The sequence below is a fragment of the Salmo salar genome, chromosome ssa11 (genome assembly GCF_905237065.1).
Source record: "Salmo salar chromosome ssa11, Ssal_v3.1, whole genome shotgun sequence".
Classification (NCBI taxonomy): domain Eukaryota; kingdom Metazoa; phylum Chordata; class Actinopteri; order Salmoniformes; family Salmonidae; genus Salmo; species Salmo salar.
The window spans coordinates 32,606,594-32,631,593 of NC_059452.1; the positions used below are offsets into that span (position 1 = coordinate 32,606,594).

Consider the following 25,000-nt stretch of genomic DNA (forward strand, 5'->3'; position numbering starts at 1 on the left):
CCTACATAACCATATAGAACCATATGGAACATCTAGAATCTCTAGGACTTATAGAACCTATTTAACCTGTAGCCCTTCTCTGGGGAGAGGCCTGGGGAAGACCCTATGCCAAGTGTGAACCAGGGTTACAACCTGTACTGTAGCTAAGTGAGGGTTAGAACCTGTACTGTAGCTAGGTGAGGGTTAGAACCTGTACTGTAGCTAAGTGAGGGTTAGAACCTGTACTGTAGCTAAGTGAGGGTTAGAACCTGTACTGTAGCTAGGTAGAATTACAACCTGTACTGTAGCTAGGTGAGGGTTAGAACCTGTACTGTAGCTAGGTGAGGGTTAGAACCTGTACTGTAGCTAGGTGAGGGTTAGAACCTGTACTGTAGCTAGGTAGAATTACAACCTGTACTATAGCTAGGTAGAATTACAACCTGTACTGTAGCTAGGTGAGGGTTAGAACCTGTACTGTAGCTAGGTGAGGGTTACAACCTGTACTGTAGATAGGTGAGAATTACAACCTGTACTGTAGATAGGTGAGAATTACAACCTGTACTGTAGATAGGTGAGAATTACAACCTGTACTGTAGATAGGTGAGAATTACAACCTGTACTGTAGCTAGGTGAGAATTACAACCTGTACTGTAGATAGGTGAGAATTACAACCTGTACTGTAGATAGGTGAGAATTACAACCTGTACTGTAGATAGGTGAGAATTACAACCTGTACTGCAGCTAAGTGAGGGTTAGAACCTGTACTGTAGCTAGGTGAGGGTTAGAACCTGTACTGTAGCTAAGTGAGGGTTACAACCTGTACTGTAGCTAGGTGAGGGTTACAACCTGTACTGTAGCTAAGTGAGGGTTAGAACCTGTACTGTAGCTAGGTGAAGGTTAGAACCTGTACTGTAGCTAAGTGAGGGTTAGAACCTGTACTGTAGCTAAGTGAGGGTTAGAACCTGTACTGTAGCTAAGTGAGGGTTAGAACCTGTACTGTAGCTAGGTAGAATTACAACCTGTACTGTAGCTAGGTGAGGGTTAGAACCTGTACTGTAGCTAGGTGAGGGTTAGAACCTGTACTGTAGCTAGGTAGAATTACAACCTGTACTGTAGCTAGGTGAGGGTTAGAACCTGTACTGTAGCTAGGTGAGGGTTACAACCTGTACTGTAGCTAGGTGAGGGTTACAACCTGTACTGTAGATAGGTGAGAATTACAACCTGTACTGTAGCTAGGTGAGAATTACAACCTGTACTGTAGATAGGTGAGAATTACAACCTGTACTGTAGATAGGTGAGAATTACAACCTGTACTGTAGATAGGTGAGAATTACAACCTGTACTGTAGATAGGTGAGGGTTAGAACCTGTACTGTAGATAGGTGAGGGTTACAACCTGTACTGTAGCTAAGTGAGGGTTACAACCTGTACTGTAGCTAGGTGAGGGTTACAACCTGTACTGTAGATAGGTGAGAATTACAACCTGTACTGTAGCTAGGTGAGAATTACAACCTGTACTGTAGATAGGTGAGAATTACAACCTGTACTGTAGCTAGGTGAGGGTTAGAACCTGTACTGTAGATAGGTGAGGGTTACAACCTGTACTGTAGCTAAGTGAGGGTTACAACCTGTACTGTAGCTAAGTGAGGGTTAGAACCTGTACTGTAGCTAGGTGAGGGTTAGAACCTGTACTGTAGCTAAGTGAGGGTTAGAACCTGTACTGTAGCTAAGTGAGGGTTAGAACCTGTACTGTAGCTAAGTGAGGGTTAGAACCTGTACTGTAGCTAGGTAGAATTACAACCTGTACTGTAGCTAGGTGAGGGTTAGAACCTGTACTGTAGCTAGGTGAGGGTTAGAACCTGTACTGTAGCTAGGTAGAATTACAACCTGTACTGTAGCTAGGTAGAATTACAACCTGTACTGTAGCTAGGTGAGGGTTAGAACCTGTACTGTAGCTAGGTGAGGGTTAGAACCTGTACTGTAGCTAGGTAGAATTACAACCTGTACTGTAGCTAGGTGAGGGTTAGAACCTGTACTGTAGCTAGGTGAGGGTTAGAACCTGTACTGTAGCTAGGTAGAATTACAACCTGTACTGTAGCTAGGTGAGGGTTAGAACCTGTACTGTAGCTAGGTGAGGGTTAGAACCTGTACTGTAGCTAGGTAGAATTACAACCTGTACTGTAGCTAGGTCTCTGTCCCAAGTGTGAATGTTCCTATAACTAGGGCCAGACCTATTACACATCAAAGCCTATAGGTCAGGGTCTCACAGAATGTGGAGGCATTTTAATATGGCTTGTTCTCTCTTCCTCCTTATCTTTCAGATCAGTTCTGCACTAGGGGTTATGCTAGAGTCAGAGGGACCATCTGTGAAGGTAATGACACCTGGAGAAGGACTCCGACAAGACTAATCATTCACTTAGCAAATACACATATTCCCTCAAATCCAGTCTTTGATTTCAATAACTGGTTATAATGCAGTTTTTTGGCATTGATCGTTTGCATTGGCATGTATGAAATGAAGCTTTATTTACACAGCATATTTCAGACATGGAATGCAACACGATGTTCTTCACAAGACAAAACAAATAAAAAACGATGAAAATAAAAACTGAAATATTTACTACACAACAAACATAAGAGGATAAAAAACGAAAGAATAACAATAAAAACATAACAACTAAAAAGCACCCTAAGGAATAGCAAAGCTAAAAATGTGTGTTTTAAAAAGATGTCCACAGTTTCGTCCCCCTCAGGTTCTCTGGCAGGCTAATCCAGAGGCTGGGGGCATAATAACTAAAGGTTGTCTCTCCATGCCTCTTGGCTCCCCTCAGGTTCTCTGGCAGGCTAATCCAGAGGCTGGGGGCATAATAACTAAAGGTTGTCTCTCCATGCCTCTTGGTCCCCCTCAGGTTCTCTGGCAGGCTAATCCAGAGGCTGGGGGCATAATAACTAAAGGTTGTCTCTCCATGCCTCTTGGTCCCCCTCAGGTTCTCTGGCAGGCTAATCCAGAGGCTGGGGGCATAATAACTAAAGGTTGTCTCTCCATGCCTCTTGGCCCCCCTCAGGTTCTCTGGCAGGCTAATCCAGAGGCTGGGGGCATAATAACTAAAGGTTGTCTCTCCATGCCTCTTGGCTCCCCTCAGGTTCTCTGGCAGGCTAATCCAGAGGCTGGGGGCATAATAACTAAAGGTTGTCTCTCCATGCCTCTTGGCTCCCCTCAGGTTCTCTGGCAGGCTAATCCAGAGGCTGGGGGCATAATAACTAAAGGTTGTCTCTCCATGCCTCTTGGCTCCCCTCAGGTTCTCTGGCAGGCTAATCCAGAGGCTGGGGGCATAATAACTAAAGGTTGTCTCTCCATGCCTCTTGGTCCTAGGCTTAGGATAGTTGAAAGGCCAGTGCCAAAGGACCTGAGGGACCTACTGGGTACATAACTTAAAAGCATGTCTGACATGTATTGGGGTGCACAATTGTGGATTGATTTAAAAACCAATAGAATAATCTTAAAATGAATTCCTAAACTCACAGGCAGCCAGTGCAGAGACCTTAAAACTGGTGTAGTGTGTGCTCTCCGTCTGGTCTTGTTCAGTACCCGTGCTGCATTATTCTGTATGTTTTGCAGTTGACGAATGGCATTCTTGGGTAGACCAGACAGGAGAGCATTACAGTAGTCAAGCCTGCTTGTAATAAAAGCATGGATGAGTCTCTGTATCAGCCTGAGAGAGAAACGACGGCACCTTGGCAATGTTCCTCAGGTGGTAAAAAGCTATTTTGGTCACATTCCCAGTGTGTGATTCGAAATTGAGTTCAGAATTTAAAATAACACCTAGATTTTTTACCTGGTGTTTCTAATTGCCTTGTTGTTGTTAATGGAGTCTAGGTTGTGTGTTCTCTCTCCACCTGTAGATGTTAATGAGTGTGAGGTGTTTCCGGGGGTGTGTATCAATGGGAAGTGTGTGAACACCGTGGGTTCCTTCATCTGCCAGTGTCCCTCTGGGATGACTGTCGACGCCACCGGACGGACATGTATAGGTGGGTACTGTAGTTCACAAACACTACGCTAATGGGTACTTTAGTCCATTACACTGTTCAAAATGGGGTCATTGCCTTTCATTTCCAGATGTACTTCATTTTGCATTATGGTATTATATTATCGTATGTTTCCCCCCTCCAGACCTGCGTACAGAGCAGTGTTATCTGAGCCACGAGGATGAGCGTTGCGGAGCCCCTATCCCGGGTCGTCACCGTGTGGACGCGTGCTGCTGCTCGGTGGGTGTGGCCTGGGGCCCGGAATGTGACGAGTGTCCGGAGAAAGGCTCTCAGGAGTACAGCCAGCTCTGTCCCAGGGGACCCGGCTTCGCTAACAGAGGAGACTTCATTAATGGACGGCCCTTCCTCAAAGGTAGGCCGGATACGTTCTATTTCAAACCTAGTCCCTTCCCCTACCTCTTATACTCCTTCAGGTCCTTTCTCAATGGTAGATCCGGCCACGTTCCATTTTAAAACCTTGAGGCCCGTCCTCAAAGGTACACATGACCCAATTCCGTTGCCATATTACTTACTCCTATCAATAAAAATCAAATCAAATCAAAGTTTATTTGTCATGTGCGCCGAATACAACAGGTGTAGACCTTACAGTGAGATGCTTACTTACAGGCTCTAACCAATTGTGCAAAAAAGGTATTAGGTGAACAATAGGTAAGGAAAGAAATAAAACAACAGTAAAAAGACAGGCTATATACAGTAGCGAGGCTATAGAAGTAGCGAGGCTACATACAGACACCGGTTAGTGAGGCTGATTGAGGTAGTATGTACATGTAGATGTGGTTAAAGTGACTATGCATATATGATGAACAGAGAGTAGCAGTAGCGTAAAAGAGGGGTTGGCGGGTGGTGGGTGGCAGGACACAGTGCAGATCGCCCGGTTAGCCAATGTGCGGGAGCACTGGTTGGTCGACCCAATTGAGGTAGTATGTACATGAATGTATAGTTAAAGTGACTATGCATATATGATAAACAGAGAGAAGCACCAGCGTAAAAAGAGAGGGGGGGGGGGGGGCACACAATGCAAATAGTCCGGGTAGCCATTTGATTACCTGTTCAGGAGTCTTATGGCTTGGGGGTAAAAACTATTGAGAAGCCTTTTTGTCCTAGACTTGGCACTCCAGTACCGCTTGCCATGTAGTAGAGAGAACAGGTAGTAGAGAGAACAGTCTATGACTGGGGTGGCTGGGGTCTTTGACAATTTTTAGGGCCTTCCTCTGACATCGCCTGGTGTAGAGGTCCTGGATGGCAGGCAGTTTAGCACCAGTGATGTACTGGGCCGTACGCACTACCCTTGCGGTCAGAGGCCGAGCAATTGCCGTACCGGGCAGTGATGCAACCAGTCAGGATGCTCTCGATGTTGCAGCTGTAGAACCTTTTGAGGATCTCAGGACCCATGCCAAATCTTTTTAGTTTCCTGAGGGGGAATAGGCTTTGTCGTGCCCTCTTCACGACTGTCTTTGTGTGTTTGGACCATTCTAGTTTGTTGTTGCTGTGGACACCAAGGAACTTGAAGCTCTCAACCTGCTCCACTACAGCCCCGTCGATGAGAATGGGTGCATGCTCGGTCCTCCTTTTTCTGTAGTCCACAATAATCTCCTTAGTCTTGGTTACGTTGAGGGATAGGTTGTTATTCTGGCACCACCCGGCCAGGTCTCTGACCTCCTTCCTATAGGCTGTCTCGTCGTTGTTGATGATCAGGCCTACCACTATTGTGTCGTCTGCAAACGTAACTTCTTGGGGCTATGTGGGACGCTAGCGTGCCACCCGTGGTGCACCCTATCAACAGCAGGTGCATTTCAAGAGCGGCAAATTTGAAACCAAATAAATGTCAAAATTCAAATTTTTCAAACATACAACTATCTTACACCCTTTGAAAGATAAACATCTCCTTAATCTAACCACGTTGTCCGATTTCAAAAAGGTTTTACGGCGAAAGCATAAAGTTAGATTATGTTCGGAGAGTACATTGACAATAGCTGTGTGTAATGTTTTGTCAATTCAAAGACAGGCGTCACCAAAACCATAAAACCAGCTAAAATGATGCACTAACCTTTAACAATCTCCATCAGATGACACTCCTAGGACATTATGTTAGACAATAAATGCATTTTTAGTTCTATCAAGTTCATATTTATATCCAAAAACAGCGGTTTACTATGGCGTTGATGTTCAGGAAATCGTTTCCCTCCAATAACCGGCAGTCAAGTCAGCACCACAAATTAAATAATTAAAATTAGAAAACATTGGTAAAATATTATATTGTCATTTAAAGAATTATAGATTTACATCTCTTGAACGCAATCAACTTGCCAGATTTAAAAATAACCTTACTGGGAAATCACACTTTGCAATAATCTGAGCACTGCGCCCAGAAAAATACGCTTTGCTATACAGACAAACGGCCATGTTGGAGAGATCTAAAATCGAAAATACTATGTAAATAATCCATTACCTTTGATTCTCTTCATCAGATGTCACTTCCAGGAATCCCAGGTCCATAACGAATGTAGTTTTGTTCAAAAAGCGCATCATTTATGTCCAAAAAGCTCCGTGTTGTTAGCACATGATCTAAGCCAGCCGGACTTCTCGTCATGAACGAGGGGAAAAAATATATTTACGTTCGTTCAAACATGTCAAACGTTGTATAGCATAAATCATTAGTGCCTTTTTAACCAGAACATGAATAATATTCAAGGTGGACGAATGCATTCTCTTTTATAACGTATTGGAACGAGGGTACCCAACATGAACTCGCGCCAGAGTCTAATCGGCCATCACCGTTCCAAGGCTCTTGTTCGGTCAGATCTCACAGTAAAAGACTCAAAACACTTTGTAAAGGCTGGTGACATCTAGTGGAAGCAATAGGAAGTGCCAAAACATTAATCAACCCCTGTGTGTTTCAATGGCATAGGCTTAAAGGTAATTCAACACATCAGGTATCCACTTCCTGTCAGAAAATGTCTCAGGGTTTTGCCTGCCAAATTAGTTCTGTTATACTCACAGACACCATTCAAACAGTTTTAGAAACTTTAGGGTGTTTTCTATCCATATATAATAAGTATATGCATATTCTAGTTACTGGGTAGGATTAGTAACCAGATTAAATCGGGTACGTTTTTTTATCCAGCCGTGAAAATACTGCCCCCTAGCCCCAACAGGTTAATGATGGTGTTGGAGTCGTGCCTGGCCATGCAGTCGTGGGTGAACAGGGAGTACAGGAGGGGACTGAGCACGCACCCCTGGGGAGCTCCAGTGTTGAAGATCAGCGTGGCAGATGTGTTGATACCTACCCTCACCACCTGGGGGCGGCCCATCAGGAAGTCCAGGATCCAGTTGCAGAGTGAGGTGTTTAGTCCCAGGATCCTTAGCTTATTGATGACCTTTGAGGGTACTATGGTGTTGAACGCTGAGCTGTAGTCAATGAATAGCATTCTCACTTAAGTGTTCCTTTTATCCAGGTGGGAAAGGGCAGTGTGGAGTGCAATAGAGATTGCATCATCTGTGGATCTGTTTGGGCGGTATGCAAATTGGAGTGGGTCCAGGGTTTCTGAGATAATGGTGTTGATGTGAGCCATTACCAACCTTTCAAAGCATTTCATGGCTACGGACGTGAGTGCTACGGGTCTGTAGTCATTTAGGCAGGTTGCCTTTGTGTTCTTCGGCACAGGGACTATGGTGGTATGCTTGAAACATGTTGGTATTACAGACTCAATCAGGAACATGTTGAAAATGTCAGTGAAGACACCTGCCAGATAGTCAGCACATGCCCAGAGCACACGTCCTGGTAATCCATCTGGCCCCGCAGCCTTGTGTATGTTGACCTGTTTAAAGGTCTTACTCATGTCGGCTACGGAAAGCGTGATCACACAGTCGTCCGGAACAGCTGATGCTCTCATGCATGCCTCAGTGTTGCTTGCCTCGAAGAGAGCATAGAAGTGATTTAGCTCGTCTGGTAGGCTCGTGTCACTGGGCAGCTCACGGCTGTGCTTCCCTTTGTAGTCTGTAGTAGTTTGCAACCCCTGCCACATAAGACGAGCATCGGAGCTGGTGTAGTATGATTCAATCTTAGCCCTGTATTGACGCTTTGCCTGTTTGATGGTTCATCGCAGGGCATAGTAGGATTTCTTGTAAACTTCTGGGTTAGAGTCCCATACCTTGAAAGCGGCAGCTCTACCCTTTAGCTCAGTGCGAATGTTGCCTGTAATCCATGGCTTCTGGTTGGGGTATGTACGTAAAGTCACTGTGGGGACGACGTCCTCGATGCACTTATTGATAAAGCCAGTGACTGATGTGGTGTACTCCTCAATGCCATCAGAAGAATCCCGGAACATATTCCAGTCTGTGTAAGCAAAACAGTCCTGTAGTTTAGCATCTGCTTCATCTGACCACTTTTTTATAGACCGAGTCACTGGTGCTTCCTGCTTTACTTTTTGCTTGTAAGCAGGAATCAGGAGGATAAAGTTGTGGTCGGATTTACCAAATGGAGGGCGAGGGAGAGCTTTGTACGCGTCTCTGTGTGTGGAGTACAGGTGATCTAGAATTTTTCCCCTCTGGTTGCACATTTAACATGTTGATAGAAATTTGGTAGAACTGATTTTAATTTCCCTGCATTAAAGTCTCCTGCCACTAGGAGTGCCGCCTCTGGGTGAGTGGTTTCCTGTTTGCTTATTTCCTTATACAGCTGACTGAGTGCGGTCTTAGTGCCAGCATCTGTCTGTGGTGGTAAATAAACAGCCACGAAAAGTATAGCTGAAAACTCTCTAGGCAAGTAGTGTGGCCTGCAATTTATCACAATATACTCTACTTCAGGCGAGCAAAATCTAGGGGAATTGACAACAAAATAACAGGTGAACAAACTCAAAAACCTGCTGTAACCTCTCTCTCTCTCTCTCAATTCGATTCAAAGGGCTTTATTGGCATGGGAAACATGTTTACATTGCCATCGCAAGTGAAATAGATAATAAGTCTCTCTCTCTCTCTCTCTCTCTCTGTTTTTCTCTCTATCTCTCTCTCTATCCCCATCCCTCTTTACTTCCCTCTTTCTTAGATATAAACGAGTGTAAGATGATCCACAGCTTGTGCTCCAATGGGAAGTGTAGGAACACCATCGGTAGTTTCCGTTGTCGCTGTGACAACGGCTTCGCTCTGGACTCTGATGAGAGGAACTGTACAGGTCAGTCTACAGCTCATACAGAACATACATCTAGAGCTCCGTCTAAAGCTTTCAGACACACAAGATAGTACATGTCAAAACAGTGCGTCAAAAATTCTACTCACAATGCAATGTCTCTTAATGTGTTTTTGGAAACTAATTGTGATGTGTCATGTGTGTGTGTGTCATGTGTGTGTGTGTGTGTGTGTGTGTGTGTGTGTGTGTGTGTGTGTGTGTGTGTGTGTGTGTGTGTGTGTGTGTGTGTGTGTGTGTGTGTGTGTGTGTGTGTGTGTGTGTGTGTGTGTGTGTCATGTGTGTGGGTGTTTCTCCTCCCAGACATCGACGAGTGTCGTATCTCTCCAGACCTGTGTGGTCAGGGCACGTGTGTGAACACAGGTGGGGACTTCGAGTGTGAATGTTTTGAAGGTTACGAGAGCGGCTTCATGATGATGAAGAACTGCATGGGTGAGTAGAGGACCTAAACAGACTTGAACACACCTGGACATACCTGGACACACCTGCAGACACCTTAACACACCTGCACACACCTGGACACAGCTGCACACACCTGGATACACCTTAACACCCCTGGACACACCTGCAGACACCTTAACACACCTGCACACACCTGGACACAGCTGCACACACTTGCACACACCTGGATACACCTTAACACCCCTGGACACACCTGCACACACCTGCACACACCTTCACACACCTTAACACACCTTAACACACCTGCACACACCTTAACACACCTGCACACACCTGCACACACCTTAACACACCTGCACACACCTGGACACACCTGCACACACCTGGACACACCTGCACACACCTTAACACACCTGCACACACCTGGACACACCTGCACACACCTGGACACACCTGCACACACCTTAACACACCTGCACACACCTGGACACACCTGCACACACCTGGACACACCTGCACACACCTTAACACACCTGCACACACCTGGACACACCTTAACACACCTGGAAACAACTGGACACAACTGAACACACCTTAACACACCTGCACACACCTTAACACACCTGCACACACCTGGACACACCTTAACACACCTGGAAACAACTGGACACAACTGCACACACCTTCACACACCTTAACACACCTTAACACACCTGCACACACCTTAACACACCTGCACACACCTGCACACACCTTAACACACCTGCACACACCTGCACACACCTGGACACACCTGCACACACCTGGACACACCTGCACACACCTTAACACACCTGCACACACCTGGACACACCTGCACACACCTTAACACACCTGCACACACCTGGACACACCTTAACACACCTGGAAACAACTGGACACAACTGAACACACCTTAACACAGCTGGACACACCTTAACACAGCTGGACACAACTGGACAGACCTGGTCACACCTGGTCACACCTGAAAACACCTGGACACATCTGGACACATCTGGACAGACCTGAACACACCTGGACACACCTGAACACACCTGGACACACCTGAACACACTTGGACACACCTGAACATACCTGGACACACCTGAACACACCTGAACACACCTGGACACATCTGGACAGCTGTCCCATCCCAGTACTAGATTCTACCTCTATCAGTACTGTATAGTGGAGTACATGACAGATGAAAACATATTCAGTCTATAATAACATAATAACACATAAGGAAACTGCATCCCCATAGTAACCATCTCCATAGTAACTCCATCTCCATCGTAACTCTGCCACAGGCCTTTAAAACGCTCTATGAAGTGGATCAGGGCAGGGGAGTCCTGCCATGCTGACATCCTGTTACAGACCCAGTACTCAGGCACCGTGTGTGTGTGTGTGTGTCTGTGTCTGTGTGTGTGTGTGTGTGTGTCTGTGTGTGTGTGTGTGTGTGTGTGTGTGTGTGTGTGTGTGTGTGTGTGTGCGTGTCTGTGCGTGTCTGTGTGTGTGTGTGCGTGTGCGTGTGCGTGTGCGTGTGTGTGTGTGTGTGTGTAAGGAAGAGAGGGTGATTCGCTCCCCAGGCCTGTGCTGTGTGCGTGTTACAGCCTTTATGGGAATACCAGCCATACATTTAGAGCACGCTCAGATCACTCCCTATACTCTCAACCCACAGTGCCATTTTTCTCTGGATAATTGTATTTTACTGCTTGATTTACACACACACACACACTCCAGTATCCAGACACTTTTATATGCAATTACTGGTCATAATGTCCTGACATCTGTGAAAATGTTCAATGGTTTATTTCTTTATTTATGAATGTAATAGCTATGGGTTGTCTTTGAACACATTCCTGACTGAGTGAAATTCTATTTATTATTCCCACAAAGTAGTAATGACTACAGATGAGAAAATATGGATAAATAGTCTGACGTATGTGACTCTCACTCTCTCTCTTTTTCTTTCTTTCTTTCTTTCTTTCTTTCTTTCTTTCTTTCTTTCTTTCTTTCTTTCTTTCTTTCTTTCTTTCTGTGTGTGTGTGTGTGTGTGTGTGTGTGTGTGTGTGTGTGTGTGTGTGTGTGTGTGTGTGTGTGTGTGTGTGTGTGTGTCTCTCGCTCTGTGTTCTCTCCTCCCAGACATTGATGAGTGTGAGCGGAACCCTCTGCTGTGTCGCGGTGGTGAGTGTGTGAACAACGAGGGCAGCTTCCAGTGTGTGTGTCCCGACGGACATGAGATCGCCCCCGACGGATCCGCCTGTCTCGGTGAGTGATGAGGTCATCAGTGTGAGACCAGGGGTCACATAGGCCTATGTTCCATTACTTCTAGGCTTCATCCTTCCTTTCTTCTTTCCTTTCTTGAGTTCCTCACTGACCTGTATGTAGATGGATAGGTTAAAGCACACAGTCCGACCTACAGTATTAGTTTCATCAACCCAACCTGATCAGTTTAATTAAAAATGGATGGAAATAATGAATGAAGGAAGGAAGAAAGAGAGGAAGAGAGGAAGGAAGGAAGTGTGCAGTAATGTGACTGGGCCAGGGGCTTGTCTACTTTAAGGAAGCAGCAGATTTCTCCTCTAATAAGTATCTGTGGGCTAGATGGGGGCTGCATGTGTGTTTCCCTGCATGTATGCTGTTGTGGGTCTTGGTATGTGTTTGTGTGTGTGTGTGTGTGTGTGTGTGTGTGCGTGCGTGCGTGCGTGCGTACGTGCGTGTGTGTGTGCGCTTGTGCTTACACAAAGTCACCATAAATTCAAAGCACAGGAAGTAGGCCTGCAGGCTATACAGGTCAGCAGTAGATCAGGAAGGCCACAACCTCCCCAAGAATCCCTCAACATGGTACTACTGGTGAGAGGATATGCAGAGAAAGAGACAGCTAAATCAGCCAAGATGCAAAAATACAAAAAATGTACATGAGACATATCAACTCTCTGGCTTCATTCATAGGCTACATTAGAACAGTCTTCACAACACTTGCAGCCTACCATATTTACTCAGCATAAAGTCGCCTATAGAAAACATCCGTTAGGCTACTTGAATGGCTTCTATACATGTAATTGCTTACTATATGTGCAGGCTCTCGGCGCAGTTATGGTAGACAATGTCCATCCTCATTCTCCATCTCACATTCAAATCTCCAAACTAACGTGTGGCACTGCCAGAGGCTCAATATATAAACTGTTGCTAATCACAGAACGGCTGATACACTGTGTCCCCAAAAGAGCTTGAGGAAATAGACATTTGCAACATTGTTTCATGATGTTATGTGAACAAAAGCGGGTACACGGTGGGCTACTGGTCAGATTCACAGGCCATTGATCAACTGCGCTATCCATGGTGCTGGATCTCTGCTAGCCTAGGCCTGTTTGTTTAGCGGAGAATCTGATGTTCCCTGTGACAGTCACCACAATAAGCGGTTATCATGAAGTAAAAACAGCCACAACCTTCCCAAATTCCCCCGGTTGCCAGGTGCATGGAGAGAGAAAAGGGCCAACAACCTGCCTCACAGCTTTCAGTCAAAGGTAACTAATGTCATTTTCACTAGACCTCATAATATTTGACCAGTCGGCCAACAGTAATTCATAGGCCTACACTCTTAAAAGAAAGGTGCTGTTTAGAACCTAAAAGTGTTATTTGGCTGGCCCATAGGAGAACCCTTTGAAGAACCCAATTTGGTTCCAGGTAGAACCCTTTTGGTTTCAGGTAGAACCCTTTTGGGTTCCATGTAAAACCCTTGCAACCAAGGACAGCCGAAGAACCCTGAAACCCTTTTTTGGTTCCAGGTAGAACCCTTTTGGTTCCAGGTAGAACCCTTTTGGTTCCAGGTAGAACCCTTTTGGTTCCAGGTAGAACCCTTTTGGTTTCAGGTAGAACCCTTTTGGTTTTGGGTAAAACCCCTTCAACCAGAGACAGCTGAAGAACCCTGAAACCCTTTTATTAAGAGTGTAGGCTACCTTAAAACTAGGACACATCAATGAAATAGTGTGGTGACTGAGAGAACTTTGAGTTGATTCAATTGCAACAAATACAAAAAGAAAATGTTAGATTCATGTGCAGAGTTTTTCATTGACAGTGGTATAATCCTATCAGAATGTCCCTGGTGTTATGTTATTTTAAACAGCACATCCGGTTTGAACAGGAATACCAGGATGCCCGGTCATTTCTTGACATTTTCTCAGGAAGAAAAATGTGTAGATTCTCTGGAAACTATGAAACCCTAGTGTGTGTGTGTCTCAGTGTGTGTGGGCTAAATGGCTGGATGTGTATATGAATGTATGGGATGTATTGGGGTGATAGATGATAGCTAGGTATGTAGAGTGGGACTGGTTCTATGACCATCTGGAACACTTCACATTATACAGACATGCTATGGAGACTAGCTACTCCAATGACTGCACTGGGATGGACTGATGCTATGCTAAGACTGGAGTGTGTGTGCGTGCATATGAGTGTGTGTGAGAGTTGATGACTCATCCTTACCCATCTTGCCTCTGCTTGTGTTTTGTAGCTGATTTAGAAAGGGAAGTCTCTAGGACTAAAGGAGGAGGATGATCTATAGTCCAACAGCTTCACAATCATCTCCACATGCAGAGACAAGATGGAACAACTGTGTTTAGTGGTGGGGTTGTTTTTAATGGCCTGGTTAATGGTGTGTGTGTGTGTGTGTGTGTGTGTGTGTGTGTGTGTGTGTGTGTGTGTGTGTGTGTGTGTGTGTGTGTGTGTGTGTGTGTGTGTGTGTGTGTGTGTGTGTGTGTGTGTGTGTGTGTGTGTCGTGTCTGTCTGTCTGTGTGTGTGTGTGTGTGTGTGTGTGTGTGTGTGTGTGTGTGTTGTGTTTCTGTGTGTGTGTGTGTGTGTGTCTGTGTGTGTGTCTGTGTTCCACAGATATTAATGAGTGTGAACTGAGTGAGAAGCTGTGTCGGAACGGTCAGTGTGTGAATATGATTGGACGTTACCAGTGTTCCTGTGATACTGGATATAAATCCACAGAGGACAGACTGGCCTGTGTCGGTAAGATAACTCTGTTCCAACTACTACACTGTTAGTTCTCTATTATTCAACTAGTATAGGGATTTGTCTGCGTCCTTGGCGACCAAATCCTTGAGACTTAAATGGCAGAAATGCTTGATGTATAGGATAGGAAGAGTTATGAGCATGTCTCAAGTTATGTTTCATTCTTATGATGTGTGTGTAGTAACATGTATGTGTGTTCATTCCCTCCTCCATGCAGACATTGATGAGTGTACGATCCAGAATGGAGGTTGTGAGACATTCTGTACCAACTCAGAGGGGAGCTATGAGTGCAGCTGTCGCTCTGGATACGCCCTGATGCCAGACCTCAGGACCTGCACTGGTCAGTAGGACTGTTAGATGATCTCTCTCTCTCTCTCTCTCTCTCTCTCTCTCTCTCTCTCTCTCTCTCTCTCTCCACTCTCTATCTCTCACTCTCTCTCTCTCTCTCTGTCCTCTCACCCCTACTTCAACCCAACCTGAGTCTGTTTGTCTATTTGTTCACCAGGAGCCAGGGAGAGCCCTATAACACTTAAATACACTGTGTTCCTAGACAGAGAGACATAGACATCCTACCTCCAGACAGAGCCCTATGAGAGTACTGGGAATCATTTCCTTTGATAATGGTCTCATCCCTCTCAACACATGACTCCCATTGGCTCTGTTACCAGGGAGAGATACAACAGCCCAAATCATACAAAATGGTACAATAAATAGAAACACAGAAGCACATTGTTGACTAATCTTACCATTTCTCCATGTTTTCTCCTGTTTACTGTTGGTTGCCAGGTGAGCAGCTATGCAAGATGTCTTTCCTCAGCTGGTATGAATGTGAACTGGTCTATGTTCAGCAGACTGTCTGTCTACAGTTCTGTCCTTTTCTGTCCTTACAGACATATGTGTGTCTGTTGTATTGATGAGTGTTCTAGTGAATGTGTTATTCTGTCTCCCTCCAGACATTGATGAGTGTGAGGACAGTCCAGACATATGTGACGGAGGCCAGTGTACCAACATCCCAGGAGAGTACCAGTGTCTCTGCTTCGATGGATTCATGTCTTCTGAAGATATGAAGACCTGTCTGGGTAACTAACCTACCTGTGTAGCGCTCTAAGCCACTGCCTCCAGAATACATGTACCATTGTGAGCGTGGGGTTCCAATCTGACCCTCTGCTATTCTAGAACAGCCTGTCCCCTCTCCTCCTACCTTTCCCCTCTGTCATTCACTTTGCTGTCTAATCAATACAAAACAACAGGGAAGGAGTGGGACTACGACTAGTATCACACGGTGAGACATGTATTCAGTGTTGTTGTTAGTTTTGAACGGTGAGACATGTATTCAGTATTGTTGTTAGTTTTGAACGGTGAGACATGTATTCAGTATTGTTGTTAGTTTTGAACGGTGTGACATGTATTCAGTGTTGTTGTTAGTTTTGAACGGTGAGACATGTATTCAGTATTGTTGTTAGTTTTGAACGGTGTGACATGTATTCAGTGTTGTTGTTAGTTTTGAACGCTGTGACGTATTCTGTGTTGTTAGTTTTGAACGGTGTGACATGTATTCAGTATTGTTGTTAGTTTTGAACGATGAGACATGTATTCAGTATTGTTGTTAGTATCACACGGTGAAACATGTATTCAGTATTGTTGTTAGTTTTGAACGGTGAGACATGTATTCAGTATTGCTGTTAGTTTTGAACGATGTGACATGTATTCAGTATTGTTGTTAGTATCACACGGTGAGACATGTATTCAGTATTGTTGTTAGTTTTGAATGGTGAGACATGTATTCAGTATTGTTGTTAGTTTTGAACGGTGAGACATGTATTCAGTATTGTTGTTAGTTTTGAACGGTGAGACATGTATTCAGTATTGTTGTTAGTTTTGAACGGTGTGACATGTATTCAGTATTGTTGTTAGTTTTGAACGGTGAGATATGTATTCAGTATTGTTAGTTTTGAACGGTGAAACATGTATTCAGTATTGTTGTTCGTTTTGAACGGTGAGACATGTATTCAGTATTGTTGTTAGTATCACACGGTGAGACATGTATTCAGTATTGTTGTTAGTTTTGAACGGTGAGACATGTATTCAGTATTGTTGTTAGTTTTGAACGGTGTGACATGTATTCAGTGTTGTTGTTAGTTTTGAACGGTGAGACATGTATTCAGTATTGCTGTTAGTTTTGAACGGTGAGACATGTATTCAGTATTGCTGTTAGTTTTGAACGGTGAGACATGTATTCAGTATTGTTGTTAGTTTTGAACGGTGAGACATGTATTCAGTGTTGTTGTTTGTTTTGAACGGTGAGACATGTATTCAGTGTTGTTGTTAGTTTTGAACGGTGAGACATGTATTCAGTATTGTTGTTAGTTTTGAACGGTGAGACATGTATTCAGTATTGTTGTTAGTTTTGAACGATGTGACATGTATTCAGTGTTGTTGTTAGTTTTGAACGGTGAGACATGTATTCAGTATTGTTGTTAGTATCACACGGTGAGACATGTATTCAGTATTGTTGTTAGTTTTGAACGGTGAGACATGTATTCAGTATTGTTGTTAGTTTTGAACGGTGTGACATGTATTCAGTGTTGTTGTTAGTTTTGAACGGTGAGACATGTATTCAGTATTGTTGTTAGTTTTGAACGGTGAGACATGTATTCAGTATTGTTGTTAGTTTTGAACGATGTGACATGTATTCAGTGTTGTTGTTAGTTTTGAACGGTGAGACATGTATTCAGTATTGTTGTTAGTTTTGAACGATGTGACATGTATTCAGTGTTGTTGTTAGTTTTGAACGGTGAGACATGTATTCAGTATTGTTGTTAGTTTTGAACGGTGAGACATGTATTCAGTATTGTTGTAAGTTTTGAACGGTGAGACATGAATTCAGTGTTGTTGTTAGTTTTGAACGATGTGACGTGTTCAGTGTTGTTAGTTTTGAACAGTGAGACATGTATTCAGTATTGTTGTTAGTATCACACGGTGAGACATGTATTCAGTATTGTTGTTAGTTTTGAACGGTGAGACATGTATTCAGTATTGTTGTTAGTTTTGAACGGTGAGACATGTATTCAGTGTTGTTGTTAGTTTTGAACAATGTGACATGTATTCAGTATTGTTGTTAGTATCACACGGTGAGACATGTATTCAGTATTGTTGTTAGTTTTGAACGGTGTGACATGTATTCAGTATTGCTGTTAGTTTTGAACGATGTGACATGTATTCAGTATTGTTGTTAGTATCACACGGTGAGACGTATTCAGTATTGTTGTTAGTTTTGAACGGTGAGACATGTATTCAGTATTGTTGTTAGTTTTGAACGGTGAGACATGTATTCAGTGTTGTTGTTAGTTTTGAACGGTGAGACATGTATTCAGTATTGTTGTTAGTTTTGAACGGTGAGACATGTATTCAGTATTGTTGTTAGTTTTGAACGGTGAGACATGTATTCAGTATTGTTGTTAGTTTTGAACGGTGAGACATGTATTCAGTATTGTTGTTAGTTTTGAACGGTGAGACATGTATTCAGTATTGTTGTTAGTTTTGAACGGTGAGACATGTATTCAGTATTGCTGTTAGTTTTGAACGGTGAGACATGTATTCAGTATTGTTGTTAGTTTTGAACGGTGAGACATGTATTCAGTATTGCTGTTAGTTTTGAACGGTGAGACATGTATTCAGTGTTGTTGTTAGTTTTGAACGGTGTGACATGTATTCAGTATTGTTGTTAGTATCACACGGTGAGACATGTATTCAGTATTGCTGTTAGTTTTGAACGGTGAGACATGTATTCAGTATTGTTGTTAGTTTTGAACGGTGAGACATGTATTCAGTATTGCTGTTAGTTTTGAACGGTGTGACATGTATTCAGTATTGTTGTTAGTATCACACGGTGAGACATGTATTCAGTATTGTTGTTAGTTTTGAACGGTGAGACATGTATTCAGTATTGTTGTTAGTTTTGAACGGTGAGACATGTATTCAGTGTTGTTGTTAGTTTTGAACGGTGTGACATGTATTCAGTATTGTTGTTAGTTTTGAACGGTGAGACATGTATTCAGTATTGTTGGTAGTTTTGAACGGTGAGACATGTATTCAGTATTGTTGTTAGTTTTGAACGGTGAGACATGTATTCAGTGTTGTTGTTAGTTTTGAACGGTGAGACATGTATTCAGTATTGTTGTTAGTTTTGAACGGTGAGACATGTATTCAGTATTGTTGTTAGTTTTGAACGATCTGACATGTATTCAGTGTTGTTGTTAGTTTTGAACGGTGTGACATGAATTCAGTGTTGTTGTTAGTTTTGAACGGTGAGACATCTATTCAGTATTGTTGTTAGTTTTGAACGGTGAGACATGTATTCAGTGTTGTTGTTAGTTTTGAACGGTGAGACATGTATTCAGTATTGTTGTTAGTTTTGAACGGTGTGACATGTATTCAGTGTTGTTGTTAGTTTTGAACGGTGAAACATGTATTCAGTGTTGTTGTTAGTTTTGAACGGTGAGACATGTATTCAGTATTGCTGTTAGTTTTGAACGGTGAGACATGTATTCTGTGTTGTTGTTAGTTTTGAACGGTGAGACATGTATTCAGTATTGTTGTTCGTTTTGAACGGTGAGACATGTATTCAGTGACAGTGTTAGTTGTGATTTACATGTCCAGTGTTCTCTGTTCCTCCAGACACACAGGGGAACAGGCAGCAACACAATAAATCTACTATTTCTCTTTTTACAACAACATTTCTATTGATTTATCCTGACAATATAATATTAGCATAAAGGTTGTCCAAGATGACTCATGAAAATAATATGACTTTGTGTCTGTGTGTGTGTGTCAGTCAAATGAGGTAGGAATGCTTGGCATTCAGACGTCTGATTTTTACTGAGTAAAATATGAAGAATATGACAAGACTGATGTAAGACTGGCGTTAGAGTAGGGATCTTACTGAGTGTAAACACACACACACTTTAAGTCTACACACAGCGCAGGGCAGTGCAGGGGTCCTTTTTTGGTCAGAATAAAGACTCTTTCTGGAGGTTTTATTTTTAGGTCTGAAAGTGTGTCTGAGGAGAAAGGACATGTCTGCCCACTCCATGCTGTCTCAGGGAGATCTGTAGTATAGCTAGTAACACAAGTAGTTATACAAGTAGTGATACACTCATCACTGGCTGTTAGAAACATGGAACAATAAACGCTGGGTGGATATGTACTTTCTTCTGTTGGATGTTTTGTGGTCCAGGTCTCTCCCTCCCTCCCTCCCTCCCTCTCTCATTCTCTCTCTCTCTCTCTCTCTCTCTCTCTAGATGTGGATGAGTGTGAGCTGAACCCTAACATCTGTCTGAGTGGGAATTGTGAGAACAGCAGGGGATCCTTCATCTGCCACTGTGACAAGGGCTACTCCGTACGCAAGGGAACCACCGGCTGCACAGGTACACACACACACACACACACACACACACACACACACACACACACACACACACACACACACACACACACACACACACACACACACACACACACACACACACACACACACACACAGACAGATACGTGTACACACAGACACACTTTGGTGAGATCACCATGCTCTGATGATTGTTTGTTCCTTTGTTGTTGTTTCATTAGCTTCTCTTCTCTTCTCTTAGCTGCTCTTGAACATTACTGATGCTTGGGTCAGTCTAATCACCTGGAATAACCCAACACACATACATACTGCAGTCAGAGAACAGGAGAGGACTGGAGGAGGGAGGAGGAGATGTAGACTGGAGGAGAGGAGAGGTAGACTGGAGGAGAGGAGAGGTAGACTGGCGGAGGGGGGAGGTAGACTGGAGGAGAGGAGTGGTAGACTGGAGGAGAGGAGAGGAAGACTGGAGGAGGGGGGAGGAGAGGTAGACTTGAGGTGAGGTAGACTGGAGGAAGGGGGAGGAGAGGGGAGGAGAGGTAGACTGGAGGAGGGAGGAGAGAGCTGAGAGCAGGATAGAGACAGAGAATAAGAGAACCAAACCAGCTGATCAATGGAAAGATGTGTACAGTACTTTAGCTAGCTGACAATATATGGAGGACACACACACACACACATACGCACCTACACAAATGCAGGCCTGGATGTTATTGTTGACTCCCAGGCCGTGTTAGCTGGCCCTCTCCGCTCCCAGATGTTGATTCTATGGGCTACAGCAGCGCTCCATAGGGCCCAGATGATGTGTCTGTGTAAGTGTGTGTGTGCATGAGTGAGCGTGTGTGCGTGTGTGCGTGTGCGTGTGTGTGCGTGTGTGTGCGCGTGTGCGTGCGTGTGTGTGTGTGAGAGAGAGAGAGAGACCAACGTGAGTATGGCCCCAGCTAGCTCTCTGTCTCCTGTCTCTCTGGGATAGATCAGTGATGTCTGTATGAGTCACCATGCTCTCATTGTTTCCCCTCATACACAAACAAACAGATCTGTCTTAACCTCAAAACAGTCCCTGAGGAGACCCGAACACGCACACACACACATGTTCATATTTTCCTTGTTTTGAGAAGGTTGGTATTGCTGAACAGCCGTCTCTGATTCACAGGTTTGGAATTCATCTCTTTGGAATGTGATGGAAGTGTTCTGTAATTCCTCTCAGACAGGGTTCTCAACTCCATGTTATGTAGACCTGACAGGCATTCTGGGTATACTGGTGGCTTAGTCTCTAATGGCACCCTATTCCTCTTGTAGTGCACTTCACTACACACGGCGCTGATGAAAAGTAGTGCACTACACAGGGAATAGGTTGTGATGAGAGAGAGAGAGAGAGAGAGAGAGAGAGAGAGAGAGAGAGAGAGAGAGAGATGTGAGCCATTGGAGCCAGCTGCTAACAGTGGTCCCAGAGGAATAATTTCTCTGCTGTATTCCACACTGCTTAGCACATGAAGGCAGTGTGTGTCATCCCAAGTGAGCCCGACTGATCCCCCTGGCCCATAGAATATAGCCTGAAATTCAACACTATGAAACAATCTCACATTTTTAACTGCAGGATTTTCCACATTTCTGGCGTGGAGTGTCAGTGTTTTACATGTGTGTGTGCTTACTACTCTCTCTGGCTTCAAAGGTCTGTAGTCTAGTGGAGCTCTTATAATCACATCTCTCTGCTGTCCACCTTCATACTGATCACTCTATAGGACAGCACCTTAAATATACAGTTCATATACAGGGGGAATATACAGTTAGTATACAGGGGGAATACACAGTTAGTATACAGGGGGAATACATAGTTAATATACAGGGGGAATACATAGTTAATATACAGGGGGAATATACAGTTAGTATATAGGGGGAATATACAGTTAGTATACAGGGGGAATATACAGTTAGTATACAGGGGGAATATACAGTTAGTATACAGGGGGAATACACAGTTAATATACAGGGGGAATATACAGTTAGTATATAGGGGGAATATACAGTTAGTATACAGGGGGAATATACAGTTAGTATACAGGGAATATACAGTTAGTATACAGGGAATATACAGTTAGTATACAGGGGGAATGTACAGTTAGTATACAGGGGAATATACAGTTAGTATACAGGGGGAATATACAGTTAGTATACATGGAATATACAATTAGTATACGGGGGAATATACAGTTAGTATACAGGGGGAATACACAGTTAATATACAGGGGGAATATACAGTTAGTATATAGCGGGAATATACAGTTAGTTTACAGGGGGAATATACAGTTAATATACAGGGGGAATATACAGTTAATATACAGGGGGAATATACAGTTAGTATACAGGGGGAATAAACAGTTAGTATACAGGGGGAATATGCAGTTAGTATACAGGGAATATACAGTTAGTATACAGGGGGAATGTACAGTTAGTATACAGGGGAATATACAGTTAGTATACAGGGGCAATATACAGTTAGTATACATGGAATATACAATTAGTATACGGGGGAATATACAGTTTGTATACAGGGGGAATATACAGTTAGTATACAGGGGGAATGTACAGTTAGTATACATGGAATATACAGTTAGTATACAGGGGGAATATACAGTTAGTATACAGGGGGAATATACAGTTAGTATAAAGGGGGAATATACAGTTAGTATACAGGGGGAATATACAGTTAGTATACAGGGGGAATATACAGTTATTATACAGGGGGAATGTACAGTTAGTACACATGGAATATACAGTTAGTATATAGGGGGAATGTACAGTTAGTATACATGGGGAATATACAGTTAGTATACAGGGTGAATATACAGTTAGTATACAGGGAATATACATTTAGTATACAGGGGGAATGTACAGTTAGTAAACATGGAATAGACAGTTAGTATACAGGGGAATGTACAGTTAGTATACATGGAATATACAGTTAGTATACAGGGTGAATATACAGTTAATATACAGGGGGAATATACAGTTAGTATACAGGGAGAATATACAGTTAGTATACAGGGGGAATGTACAGTTAGTATACAGGGGGAATATACAGTTAGTATACAGGGGGAATATACAGTTAGTGTACAGGGAATATACAGTTAGTACACAGAGGGAATATACAGTTAGTATACAGGGGGAATTTACAGTTAGTATACAGGGGGGATGTACAATTAGTATACAGGGGGAATATACAATTAGTATACAGGGGGAATATACAGTTAGTATACAGGGGAATATACGGTTAGTATACAGGGGAATCTACAATTAGTATACAGGGAATATACAGTTAGTATACAGGGGGAATATACAGTTAGTATACAGGGGGAATACACAGTTAATATACAGGGGGAATATACAATTAGTATACAGGGAATATACAGTTAGTATACAGGGGGAATATACAGTTATTATACAGGGAGAATATACAATTAGTATACAGGGGAATAAACAGTTAGTATAGAGGGGGAATATACAGTTAGTATACAGGGGGAATATACAGTTAGTATACAGGGAATATACAGTTAGTATACAGGGGGAATATACAGTTAGTATACAGGGGAATACACAGTTAGTATACAGGGGGAATATACAGTTAGTATACAGGGGAAATGTACAGTTAGTATACAGGGGGAATATACAATTAGTATACAGGGGGAATATACAGTTAGTATAAGGGGGAATTTACAGTTAGTATACAGGGGGAATGTACAATTAGTATACAGGGGGAATATACAATTAGTATACAGGGGGAATACACAGTTAGTATACAGGGGGAATGTACAGTTAGTATACAGGGGAACATACAGTTAGTATGCAGGGAATATACAGTTAGTATACGGGGGAATATACAGTTAGTATACAGGGGAATATACAGTTAGTATACAGGGGGAATATACAGTTAGTATACAGGGAATATACAGTTAGTATACAGGGGGAATGTACAGTTAGTATACAGGGGGAATATACAGTTAGTATACAGGGGGAATATACAGTTAGTATACAGGGAATATACAGTTAGTATACAGGGGGAATGTACAGTTAGTATACAGGGGAATATACAGTTAGTATACAGGGGGAATATACAGTTAGTATACAGGGGGAATATACAGTTAGTATACAGGGAATATACAGTTAGTATACAGGGGGAATATACTTTTAATATACATGGGGAATGTACAGTTAGTATACAGGGGGAATATACAGTTAGTATACAGGGGGAATATACAGTTAGTATACAGGGAATATACAGTTAGTATACAGGGGGAATGTACAGTTAGTATACAGGGGGAATATACAGTTAATATACAGGGGAATATACAGTTAGTATACAGGGGAATATACAGTTAGTATACAGGGGAATATACAGTTAGTATACAGGGGGAATATACAGTTAGTATACAGGGAATATACAGTTAGTATACAGGGGGAATGTACAGTTAGTATACAGGGGAATATACAGTTAGTATACAGGGGGAATATACAGTTAGTATACAGGGGGAATATACAGTTAGTATACAGGGGAATATACAGTTACTATACAGGGGGAATATACAGTTAGTATACAGGGCATATACAGTTAGTATACAGGGGGAATATACAGTTAATATACAGGGGGAATGTACAGTTAGTATACAGGGGAATATACAGTTAGTATACAGGGGAATATACAGTTAGTATACAGGGGGAATATACAGTTAGTATACAGGGGAATATACAGTTAGTATACAGGGGGAATATACAGTTAGTATACAGGGAATATACAGTTAGTATACAGGGGAATATACAGTTAGTATACAGGGGGAATGTACAGTTAGTATACATGGGGAATATACAGTTAGTATACAGGGGGAATGTACAGTTAGTATACATGGGGAATATACAGTTAGTATACAGGGTGAATATACAGTTAGTATACAGGGAATGTAC

The 25,000-nt window shown here is 43.0% G+C and overlaps 1 protein-coding gene across 3 annotated transcripts in view; it reads left to right on the forward strand.

The window, feature by feature from the left end:
- LOC106595265 (fibrillin-1) overlaps positions 1 to 25,000 on the forward strand; it is a 159,455-nt gene that overhangs the window by 62,102 nt on the left and 72,353 nt on the right. For 2 of the 3 annotated variants that reach the window (XM_045689380.1, XM_045689379.1), the window contains exons 23-32: positions 2,300 to 2,350; positions 3,882 to 4,007; positions 4,150 to 4,377; positions 9,070 to 9,195; positions 9,511 to 9,639; positions 11,773 to 11,898; positions 14,518 to 14,643; positions 14,864 to 14,986; positions 15,600 to 15,725; positions 19,947 to 20,072. In XM_045689380.1, the coding sequence (XP_045545336.1) occupies positions 2,300 to 2,350; positions 3,882 to 4,007; positions 4,150 to 4,377; positions 9,070 to 9,195; positions 9,511 to 9,639; positions 11,773 to 11,898; positions 14,518 to 14,643; positions 14,864 to 14,986; positions 15,600 to 15,725; positions 19,947 to 20,072 (1,287 nt within the window). The remainder of the gene's footprint in view (positions 1 to 2,299; positions 2,351 to 3,881; positions 4,008 to 4,149; positions 4,378 to 9,069; positions 9,196 to 9,510; positions 9,640 to 11,772; positions 11,899 to 14,517; positions 14,644 to 14,863; positions 14,987 to 15,599; positions 15,726 to 19,946; positions 20,073 to 25,000) is intronic. The other variant, XM_045689381.1, reaches the window with a different exon arrangement.